The sequence below is a fragment of the Hordeum vulgare genome, chromosome 6H, assembly GCF_904849725.1.
Source record: "Hordeum vulgare subsp. vulgare chromosome 6H, MorexV3_pseudomolecules_assembly, whole genome shotgun sequence".
Classification (NCBI taxonomy): Eukaryota; Viridiplantae; Streptophyta; class Magnoliopsida; order Poales; family Poaceae; genus Hordeum; species Hordeum vulgare.
Genome location: NC_058523.1, coordinates 261416481 through 261428680, shown reverse-complemented (window position 1 = coordinate 261428680; position 12200 = coordinate 261416481). Strand labels below are relative to the sequence as shown.

General features: G+C 41.5%; 1 protein-coding gene across 5 annotated transcripts in view; it reads left to right on the top strand.

The window, feature by feature from the left end:
* Positions 1 to 11839, top strand: part of LOC123404741 (serine/threonine-protein kinase EDR1-like) — an 83867-nt gene extending 72028 nt beyond the window's left edge. For all 5 annotated transcript variants that reach the window (XM_045098688.1, XM_045098691.1, XM_045098689.1 and 2 more), the window contains 8 exons: positions 1786 to 1882; positions 2075 to 2372; positions 2593 to 2716; positions 2801 to 2820; positions 2995 to 3151; positions 3255 to 3543; positions 3625 to 3697; positions 11518 to 11839. In XM_045098688.1, the coding sequence (XP_044954623.1) occupies positions 1786 to 1882; positions 2075 to 2372; positions 2593 to 2716; positions 2801 to 2820; positions 2995 to 3151; positions 3255 to 3543; positions 3625 to 3697; positions 11518 to 11600 (1141 nt within the window). In that variant the 3' untranslated portion in view covers positions 11601 to 11839. The remainder of the gene's footprint in view (positions 1 to 1785; positions 1883 to 2074; positions 2373 to 2592; positions 2717 to 2800; positions 2821 to 2994; positions 3152 to 3254; positions 3544 to 3624; positions 3698 to 11517) is intronic.
* Positions 11840 to 12200: the final 361 nt, after the last annotated feature.

Genomic DNA, 12200 nt, shown 5'->3' with positions numbered 1-12200 from the left:
GGACACAACAATGGCGCCACTTGCAAGAGTTAACTCCTCGGCAGCTTTCACAGTCATGAAGGCCATATGGGCGATTTGCGCGCAGGCAAGGCCAGAAGTCTGGGTGGGTACCCAGGTGATTCGGGCATTGGCCGGATGATTCGGGTAGTCACCCGGATAGTCCGGCTATGTCATAGCGGCTCGGGACAGCCGAACGTCCGGGATGCTGTCTGGATGTCCGGGTATCTTCCGGATGATCTAGGCTGGGTCACGGATGGTAAGGCTTCGCAGAGAAGCTTCAGGTGTCTATGGGCGCTCTAGCCGGATTGTCCCGGCTGGAGTTCGGATTGTCTACGGGCGCTCTAGCCGGATTGTCTACGGGCGCTCTAGTCGGATTGTCCCGGCTGGAGTTCGGATTGTCCCGGCTGGAGTTCGGATAGTCTGGGGCGGTGTCCGGATGTTTGGGTAAGCGCGGACTTGCCCAATTTTGCTCTGCTTCTCCAGGTTCTTCCGCCATTGCTTGGCCTTGGTCCTTAGCTTCCCCACGTCCGGTTCCTTGGTACCTGAGCATGCAAAGTGTCTCTGTTTGAGGTAGTAGCCATATCTCATGTGATTCGAAGGGAAGTTCAACGAGGACGGAGTTCACCTTGGTTTTGATAGCTCTTGCACGAGCCCCTGTCATCAGTCCACTTGGTGTCTTAGGTGATGATGTCATGTCCATGGGGATGAACGTAGGATCTCCACATCAGGTTAGTGAATGGGCTTGGGCCTTATGGGCCAGACTGGAACATGGGCCGACAGATAACATATTTACTTCTCCAATAGTAGTTCGTGTCTTGTGTGTAATTCACTTTTTTTTCTTTGATGCATGTTTGGTCAAAATGAGAAATAAGAGATATAGGGAAAATAAATGTAATAGCATCGAGAAATAACTGCAATATCCACAATATTGTTATATGAATAAGAGATAATAGCTTGCTACTTGAGCCTATATTTACAAAATTATGGCTCTTACTTTGAAGGAGGGATTGTCAAAATTCTGAGTACAGGGTTTACCTACTATTAATTTTTGTTTGTTATATTATGCTTTTTAAAGTTCGCGACAACCATACAAATGGAAAATATGTTGAGTTCTTGTCCTGGGTGCTGATCAAGCAGCTGGAGGCTTTCAATGTTGCTGATGATGCTACGGTTGCTGCCTATGATTAGAAGGTGTCTGACTACCAGGTGGCTCTACTCTTCTCATGACGAGCTGACGCCTACACTATACTTAGTGTATTGATAATGATGCATGGTCTGTGGCTGTCCTCTGGGCTGGTGTCTTGCCTTAGTTAGGAGAGGAAGAGGGAAAAAGAGGAGGAGAATGACATGGACGGTGTGTAGATTCTTAGTCAGGCATGCAAAGCAAAACTTGGACGTATTTGACTGACTGATACAAGTTTGGTTTTAGGTTGATATGTTTGGTTCGTGCCCAAATCCACAATACCGTCTTTTGGCCATGAGCAACAATATGGTTCTCAATGGATGATTGCTAAATTTTAGGCACGCCTATGCTTCCTTTGTTCATACTATGTCTAGTGTATTACTTCGCCAATATGACCACAGCAAACCTTTGTTAGCCAACTTTTTAGTAGGGTTTGATTGTGCTGTGTAGTTTTGAAGTTCCTGAACTTATTTGCACTCAAGAAGAGTGCAAATAAGTTCAGGAACTTCAAATGTTGCAAATCTAAGGATTTCAATGCAACTCCATCTTTTCAGAATTTTGATGTCTGGGTTGACATAGTATATTGTCTTGCGTGTCTTCAGGGCAGTTAAAGAAATGAGTGAAAGCATGAGGAAGAATCGCCATTCAAGGGCACATAATGATGGTAGTCCAGGACATTCAAATGATTCACAGAGAAAAGTATGCGATTGTCCTTTTGATTGTTGACACATCTTTTACTCAAATTTCAGTGATCTCAGCACAATCTGCTTCTTTTCAAGAACATGTTCTCTTTTCACTCTGTTCTATAATACATTTGATAGTTTGTTGGAGCGGCTTTAAACTACTAAGTTTGGTCGTTGACAATTGCAATTGGTTCCTTGTTATATATAGGAATCAGTAGGTGATCTCAACGGTGATGAGGTGTCAGTAAGAGAACCAAATGTTCAGGAAGGTTCAAGAAGGCACATTATTACTCAGAAGGCATTGTCATTACCTTCATCACCACATCGGTTAGGTAACCATGGTTCAAATCTTAGGGAGCCAGCTGACTTCCTTACAGCAGAAGATCTGATGTCCACTTGGAATAAAGCATTGCAATCTTCACCATTTCTGAACAAGCCATTATTGCCTTTTGAAGAATGGCATATTGGGTTCTCAGAGATTGCTGTTGGCACTCGTGTTGGAATAGGCAAGTACTATGTCTCATCCATCGGGCTATATTCTAGAAATCCTGCATCAGAAGTTATGTTTTGTACTACCTCTGTAAACAAATATAAGACGTTTTAGGTCACTTTAGTGAACAATGGAGAATATAATAGATGTTTTGAATGTAATAGATGTTCTTGAAACTGAATTTCTCTAGAGCGGTTTCTATTATTTAAAGCTAATGCTCATGTTTATGCTTTTAGGGTTTTTTGGGGAAGTATTCCGTGGCATCTGGAATGGAACAGATGTAGCTATAAAAGTATTTCTGGAGCAAGATTTAACAATGGAGAATATGGAAGATTTCTGCAACGAGATCTCCATACTTAGGTTTTCATATAGCTTTGCTGTAATTTCCGTTATGAATTGTCTAGCAGCTCCGTTCTCTTATTATTTCCTTTTTCTTATTTTCAGCCGTCTCCGACATCCTAATGGTATTTCCTGTACAATCACTTTACAGCAGTTTCAATTTGTTTGTTTGCAGTTTTGGTTTCATTTCCTGTGCTGATATTACTGGTCTGACTGTTTGAAAGTGTTATTTTCTATTCATGCAAGACCTGATACAACTCAAGATCTTCTGACAATGATTATGTTGTGCTGGACTGCAGTCATATTGTTCCTTGGTGCATGTATGAAGCCTCCTCACTTGTCCCTAGTCACTGAATATATGGAAATGGGTTCCTTGTACTATTTGATTCACACAAGTGGCCAGAAAAGTAAGATCAGTTGGCGAAGGAGGCTAAAAATGCTCCGTGATATCTGTAGGTGAGCAGATACACTTGTTTATCGCTAGCATTTTTTTTTGGAGTACCTGATACATCTCCTTTTAGTTGTGTAAAATCTTCATCTGATTATTTGTTTGTACAAGGGGTCTTATGTGTATGCACCGTTTGAAGATAGTTCATCGTGATCTAAAGAGTGCGAATTGCCTTGTTAACAAGCACTGGACAGTCAAGTTATGTGATTTTGGGCTCTCTCGGTTATTGTCGAATTCTGCAATGAGTGACAACTCATCTGCAGGCACTCCAGAGTGGATGGCTCCTGAGCTTATTCGTAACGAACCATTTACAGAAAAGTGTGATATCTTCAGCCTAGGAGTTATCATGTGGGAGCTTTGCACTCTGAGTAGGCCCTGGGCAGGAAAGCCGCCAGTTCAGGTAACCAACATACATTGTCCATCCCTTGCACCTCGTCATCAGATGTAAATCAACTCACATAAAGTGTTGTTATAATTTTAGGTTGTTTACTCTGTTGCGAACGAAGGGGCAAGATTGGAAATACCAGATGGACCTCTGGGTAGCTTGATAGCAGGTATATTTAAGTTTATTTTACACTTGTCGTTGACCAACATTTGGCTACATCAATTCTTCTTTATAAATGGACAAAAGCCATTTCTTAAAAGCTATGGAAGAAACAGATTAAACCTCCAGCTCTAGAATACAGGGCCGGTGCTGAGATTTCGGGGGCCCGGGGCAAGCTAAAACATGGGGCCCTTAATATGTTGAGTATGGCATGAGCGATTAGATATTAACTAAATGTATGTTCAAATGATGTCTAAAATAGTTGCATGGTCTTCGTCAATTTGTTGATAGAGTATTTCTTAGTAACATCTGTGAGGTTGATTATTGTTCCATAGTGCTCAAAATTGACAGAAAAACAACTGAATCCAGCATGCGATTTCACACATGGGTGTAAGCTTAATGAATAATCAGGTAGGACGACAACTAAAATTCATGTAAAGAAGAACAATGGTATTATTAGCCAATCCAAAATAAAGGATCTTGAGTACTATTAGAAATTCAGAAAGATGTTATCTGATGGCTTTTCAGTTTTTCTTCTTTTTCAAGTTAGACAGATATGTAGGTAGACTCACAAGTACGTAGTATTATTTCAAGATGTTATCTGATTCTTTTCAAGATGCTATCTGATTATACAAGTACGTAGTATTATTTCTGTAAGCACAAGTAGACTCATCGGAGCAAGACCGAGGAAATCAGAGTTAATGAGGGGGAGATGAATAGGAACAAGATCGAGGATTAGCTCTCGATGTTGAACAAGATCTCAACATCAAATTTGCCAAAAAAACTCGCGCCCTATCAACAGAGAATAATGCCCTAGATCAAGCAAACGCACACATCATTACCTGGTTGTGAACATGTGCTAGAAGCCTAGAATCCTACTTTGCCCAGCTCCTCAATCCCTAACGCCGCCGCCACCTAGATCCGTTCACCTCACCATAAGGCAGCGCGTACAGAAATCACGGCGATTGAGCGTGGGTACTTGGGGAGTTTACTTATCGTTTTCTTTGGAAAGTCTACGACCTCGGCGTGCTTTTCTTCTTATTAGGATCTCAGCTTGTAGTACGACTACTTTGGGCCGGGCCTGCTAGAATATACCGGTTATTAGTGTTGGATATATGAGCGATTTATCATAGGATTTCATTAACAGAAATAGTAGATAAATCATAACTATCATAGCAATTATAAGACAAGTCATGCAATCATATAGAGAGTATGCAAATACATCTAAAGTAGTGAGTATGAGCGGAACATGTCTAGAACAAAAACTAGAACAAGAAGTTGTGGCAGGAACTCAAACAAAAGGAACATGAACACGAACTGAGTTGCAGCAACATCAGCATTAGTGGGATTGGCGTTGACGTCGTCACCGACCATGTTGTCGAAGAGGTTGTAGACGTCGTGGAAGAAGTCGTTGTCGGCGTTCGTGATGAAGAAGCCAGTAGTCCCACAGAGCGCTTCCCAAAAACCTTATCACCCTTCTCCCGTACAGGACTCAAAGTGGCGGGGTTTCCGAGGCCTACTATCCCGACCTGCGATGCACGCCACAAGCCGGGATGGGGAAGAACCTAGCAGCAGCTCAGAGATTGGAACTCAATGACGAGAGGAAGATGATGCTCTCCTTTTTCTCTCTGGAGAGGAGTGACCTCCCTTTTATAGGTGCAGGAGAAGGAGGCGAACAGGCATGGACGGGAGGCGAAGCAAAAGAGGGAGACGAAACGAAGAGGCAGCAGCCGAAGGGTGCAATGTTCGTATTTAATCTTCACTACAACAAAACTTTTCAGTTCCCGAGTGACCTTTCGTATACTAGTCGTGCGTGGCAAATATTTAGACATCGGCTCGGCTCATCCCGGCAACCTGCGGGGCGTCATGATGAGGCGAGGCGGGCAGCGGAGGAGGAGCGTGCGTGTATGTCTCTCTTGTTCTCATGCTCATACATGTGGGGAAATATCCTCCCATATAAGGAGGTCCAACTCCTACCAAACTAACAATGTGGAACTAAACTTTAATCCCACCTCTTGCCTTGCACGAATGGGCTAAGTGGACCTCTAGGATTTATTAGAAATTCTGAAACTGATTATTGGGCTGACCCATATATATATCAAATTCCAGCAATCCCCACCAGATCCCAGAGGCACACAAAATTTACCTATGGTTCCAAAGCACTGTTGATATATCGGTACTGCAGTGGAGAGTGTAAGTTGAACTTCCACTTAGAACTTTATCCTACACTAGTAAGCAACTTGAATAGTGGACTATGCCTTGAACTGCAAGTTTTCTGCGAATCTAGCTTCACACAAAGCCTTGATCGATATTACGCTACCGTTGGACTTCCCCGCGGGTAGAGCTTATGCGTCATACTTCGAGGCCTTTCATGAGTTCACTAGAGAGCACCCTACTCTCATAGATTGCGACGTTAACAATCAGACTTATATAGGTGTGCTCTTGAAAAGATGTTCTGCAAGACAACATCTTTGCTTAAATAAGCCACTTAGAACACATTAAGATATATATCAACCTGTATGCAGATTTTGGACAGTATTGCATCCTCATGGAGTGGTATTATTAGTAGTAAGGATACTCTCCTCTTAGTTGACCAATAACTTGTCTTCCACATCTAATTCACGGGATCTCCGATCACATAAAATAGGTTACTACTGTGAACAACTCATATTGTGGGTCTCATACGCATCTCCTTTGATGCATTATCTATCACATTTCGTGATAGACCCTTGGTAAAAAGATCTGCCAGAATTTTAGACGTTTCGATATAATCCAATGCAATAACTCCGCAGTTTCTCATTTTCCTGAAAGACTTTAACCTTCTCTGAACATGTCTTGATGACTTCATGTTATCCTTTGAACTACTCACTTTGGCGATCACAGTTTGATTGTCGCAGTTCATAAGTCATTCAAGAGCCGACGAAGCCAAGCTGATTCGACCATAGCTGTATCTAGTGTTGTGAGTTCTGCTTTCATTGTTGACCTCGCTAAGATGGTCTGCTTGCAAGACTTCCAAGAAACAACGCCACCACCATGAGTGAATACATATCCGTTCGTGGCGTTTATCTCATCAGCATCAGAGATCCAGTTTGACTCACTATACCCTTCAAGTACCTTTGGGTACCCAGTATAGTGAATTTCATAACTCGTAGTGCCCTTCAAATAGCACATAACTCTTTCTAGAGCTTTCCAATGATCGTCTTGTGGTTTTGAGACAAACCGGCTCAGTTTGCTAACAACAAAAGAGATGTCAGGTCTCGTAGCGCTGGCTAAATACATAAGCGAGCCAATTATCTGAGAGTATCTTATTTGGTCTGTAGCAATTCTTCGATTCTTTCGAAGCAACACACTAGCATCATAAGGTATTGGAGAGGGCTTGCAGTCACTATAACCAAAGCGACTCAAGATCTTTTCCACATAGTGAGATTGAAGCAATGTAATCCCATCATCATCATTTCTCAACTGCTTGATATTCAGAATAACATCAACTACTCCTAAATCCTTCATCTTGAAACAACGAGATAGGAAATCCTTGACCTCCTTAATAACATTCAGATTTGTTCGGAAAATCAATATGTCATCAACATACAAGCAAAGGATAACTCCCTAGCTCCCACCACGGCGATAGTACTTCTCATGCCACTACTTAGGTGCTTGTTTAAGTCCATACAAAGACTTCAACAATTTGCACACCTTTCCTTCCTGACCGTCCACTCTAAACCCATCTGGTTGTTTCATGTAAATTTCCTCGTCCAACTCTCCATTTAGGAAAGCAGTCTTAACATCCATTTGATGAACGAAAAGACCATGTGAGGCAACTAGAGAAAGTAGCACTCGAATAGTGGTTAGTCGAGCCACAGGTGAGTAAGTATCCTTTTGGGTATAACCCGTGGCCACGAGTCGTTCCTTGTACTTTTCAATAGTACCATCAGGCCTAAGCTTCTTCTTGAATATCCATTTGCATCCTATAGGTTTGCATCTATAAGGACGATCAGTTATCTCTCAAGTTTCATTTGCCAAGATGGAATTTATCTCACTACGAACCGCTTCCTTCAAGTAGTCAGCATCTTTAGATGCATAGGCGTCTGAAATAGAACTGGATTAGTCATCTATGAGGTATACAAGGAAATCAGCATCAAAGGCCTTTGCAGTCCTCTGTCTCTTGTCTCTTGCTCCTTTTAGGAGTCTCATTATTGTCCTCCACAAGATCTTCAAGATGTTGCACGTGAATGGTAGGTTTAGAAATGGTAACTGCATCTTGACTCGATGAACTAGGCAATTCCTGATTTGATGAGCTACCCATATCCTTCATGGGAAAGATATCTTTGAAGAAAGTCGCATCATTCAACTCCATGATTGTACCGACGTGCATGTCTGATACCTCAGATTTTACAATCAAGAATCTATAACCAATGCTATGAAAAGCATAGTTCAGGAAAACACAGTCCACCGTTTTTGGTCTAGCTTACGCTTCTTTGGAATTGGTATATTGACTTTTGCCAAGCAACCGAAGTTCGTAGATAAGAGAGTTCTAACCTTTTCTTCTCCCATTCTTCGAATGGAGTTATCTCTTTGCTCTTTGTGGGAACTCGGTTTAGGACATGACATGCAGTCAATATGGCCTCTCCCCACCATGCCTTGAAGAGACCTATTTGTCTAACATGGCGTTAACCAAATCAGTTAGAGTACGATGGATTATAGGGAGGTGAATAGGGAGGTGTCCTCTCATGGATTATACCATGTTCTGCACACAAAGAATCAAATTCATTGGAAAAAATACTCTCCATCACGATCGGACCTAAGCCTCTTATTTTCCGATCAAGTTGGTTTTCCACTTTAGCTTTATAGATCTTGAAGAAATTTGAAGCCTCATCTTCTGATTTTAAAAGATACACACGACAGTATCTAGTGGAGTCATCGATTAACGTCATAAAATATTTCTTTCCATCTTTCGTCAAGACACCATCCATTTCACAAAGATTTGATTGTATAGTTCTAGTGACGCAAGATTTCTTGTTTCCTCAGTTGTATGAGACTTACGAGGTTGCTTAGCTTGCACACAAACTTGACACTTAGATCCCTTGACAACAGTGAAGTTGAGGATTAAGTTCAACTTGGCTAGCCGCGTCATACAGCCAAAATTAACATGACATTGACGTGAATGCCAGACATTTGATTCTCTATTATTGCCAACATGATTAACAACTTTATTACAAACATCTGACAATGATAGTCTGAACAAGCCTTCTGACTCTACAAATTTATTGAACTCAAAGACAAGCTTTTAGCCATCTTTACACAGAAGAGATCTGCTAACAAGATTTTTATTGACGAGGGGGCATAATGCATGTTCTTCAGCCGCATGATCTTTCCTGAAGAAAACTTCAGATGACCGTGCTAACACCACGAACAAAAGCACTTGAACTATTGTCCATCAGCACGAAAGTAGTCCCTGCGGCATGATCGGAAGAAAACATATCACCGCATATATGCACATTAGCACCCGTGTCAATCAACCAATAAGGGGAACACCATACTGACAGAATAGTGGGTAGCATATGCACATTAGCACCCGTGTCAATCAACCAATAAGGGGAACACCATACTGACAGAATAGTGGGTAGTATGCTGTACCCAACATCCTTCATCTCAGTGTTACCGATGACAACATTGGCTATCTTGTCGCCTTTTCCATGTTGACGCTTGTCATAACGGTTAGGGCAACTAGACGCCCAATGATCAGGATCTCTGCAGACATGACAAACACCTTTCTTCTTGTCAGTCTTCTTGAAGTTGGTGTGCTGCTAAGTCTTGTTCTTCCAATCAATCTTTCCCTTACCATCAAACTTTCCCTTGTTCTTGAACTCGTGGGGCTGGAAGTTTTTCTTCTGTATCAGATTGGCACTGGGACCTCCCTCAATACCTCGAGCACATATGTATTCTGCTCTCGCCTTTTCTTCCACATCAAGAGTACCAGTGAGATCCGGAATGGAAAACTCCTGCCTCTTATGCTTCAGAGAGGTAGCAAAGTTCCTCCATGAGGGAGGAAGCTTAGTGATGATATCTTCAACAACAAACTTATCCGGTAACATATAGTTGAAGTGCTCAAGTTCTCTAGCAAATGGTTGTATCTCATGAGCTTGCTCAATCACATAGCGCTCATCAATCATCCTGTAATCATAGAATTGTTCCATAATATATATCTCAGTGCCGACATCCGAGACCCCAAACTTGGCCTCGAGTCGTCCCACATATCTTTTTCATTGTCTCGAGTGCGTCCTGCATATCTTTTTCATTGTCAATTGATGCATAAACATCAACTATGTTTTCATCAAGAACACTCAAGAGAGCAGCCTTAAACAAGGTATCAGTTTTCTAAAAAGCTTGTTTCCGTTGAGGATCAAGAACTCCTTTAGGTTTGCCAAGAGTGGCGTCATAGGAGCTCATGGTTTGAAACCATAGAACGGACCTCACATGCCACCTCTTATAGTGCACATCCTCAAGCATAGGAGGCCCGTGAAAGCAGCAAAACCACTTGGGGTAAATTGCCTATAATAAGGTTTTTGGATTGTTGGATATATGAGCGATTTACCATATGATATTATTAACAGAAATAGTAGATAAATCATGACTATCATAGCACTTATAAGACAAGTCATGCAATCATACAGAGAGTATGCAAATAGTATCTGAAGTGGTGAGTATGAACGGAACATATGTAGAACACAAACTAGAACAAGAAGTTGTGGCAGAAACTCGAACAAAAGGAACATGAACACATACTGAGTTGCAGCAGCAATGGGATTGACGTTGACATCGTCACCGGCCATGTTGTCGAAGAGGTTGTTGACATCGGGCAAGAAGTCATCGGCGCGTCCGTGACGAAAAAGCTAGTAGTCGCGCAGAGCGCTCCCCAAAAACCTTCTCCCGTATAGGACTCAAAGTGGCGGGGTTTCGGAGGCATACCGTGCCGACCTGCGGTGCACGCCGTAAGCCGGGATGGGGAAGAACCTAACAGCAGCTCAGAGATTGGAACTCGATGGCAAGAGGAAGATGATGTTCTCCTTTTTCTCTCTAGAGAGGAGCGACCCGCAACCCGCGGCGAGGCGTGGAGAGGTGGGTGGCAGAGGAGGAGCGTGCGTGTATGTCTCTTTTGTTCTCATGCTCATACATGTGGGGAAACATCCTTCCTTATAAGGAGGTCCAACTCCTACCAAACTAGCAACGTGGGACTACACTTTAGTCTCACCTCTTACCTTGCATGAATGGGTTAAGTGGGCCTTAAGGATTTATTAGGAATTCTGAAACTGGTAATTGGGCTGGCCCATATATCAAATTCCAGCAATTAGTACTCCCATAATATAAGAACATTTTTTACATGAGTGTAGTGTCAAAAAGCTCTTATGTTATGGGACGGAGGGAGTGTGCAAAAGCACATTAAAAATGTATGAAAGGTGCTCCCTCCGTCTCAAAATAAGTGTCTTAAGCTTAGTACAACTTTGTACTAGAGCTGGTATAAAGTTGAGATAGTTATTTTGAAACAGAGAGAGTACAATACAACTTAAAATTGGTAATCTTCTAAAAGCAAAAAATATGATATGGAGAAATAAAGGTATATAATACAAAGATCTAGTACTCATTCTTGAAACTACTGCATGATACTCCCTCCGTAAAGAAATATAAGATCGTCTAGACCACTACTTCAGTGATCTAAACACTTTTATATTTCTTTGAAATATATGCAAACATACAGAAACCAGTGATGATACCTAAGCTTCGGTCAAGAATTGATGTTGACCATGCGAAACATGTTGCAATTTTGTTTGACAGATTGCTGGACAGAACCGGAGAAGCGCCCAAGCTGCCAGGAGATCCTCACTCGTTTGCTTGATTGCGAGTACACCTTATGTTGAGCTACCTAGCTCTAGTATGTATATCAGCTACAGGCAACACATTGGTTCGGTTTATATTCCCTCCGTCCCAAAATAAGTGCCGTTGCTTTAGTACTATATTTGTACTAACTTAGTTCTAAATTTGGGTCACTTAATTTGGAATGAAGGGAGTACATCATTTGCTTTCCCCCTTTTCACCATTTTGACATTTTTGATATGTAAATTGTCAAACTTGAAGTATAAAATAAGAACTTCTCATAGCATGCTGAATATTACACCATTGTCCTGGATTAAGCAATTTCCATTATAGTTGTGTGTGCCTTTGTTCATGTGATGGAAATGCTTATGGGATGTACCATTTGTCTAATACAAGTTTGACATAGCTATTACTAGAAGGGCTGAGTGCACTTTGCTGCGTCATTGTTGTTGTTGGGTTTTCATAAAAATAAATATTCCCTCTGTTTCAAAATATAAGATGTATTAGTTTTTTGAAAAGACAAACCTTTTAAGTTTTAGAAAAATTAGAGAAATATATCAATATCTATAATATCAAATTGGTATCATTAGATTCATCGTGAAATGTTTCATATTTTATTTATTTAGAACTGTGGATTTTCAATA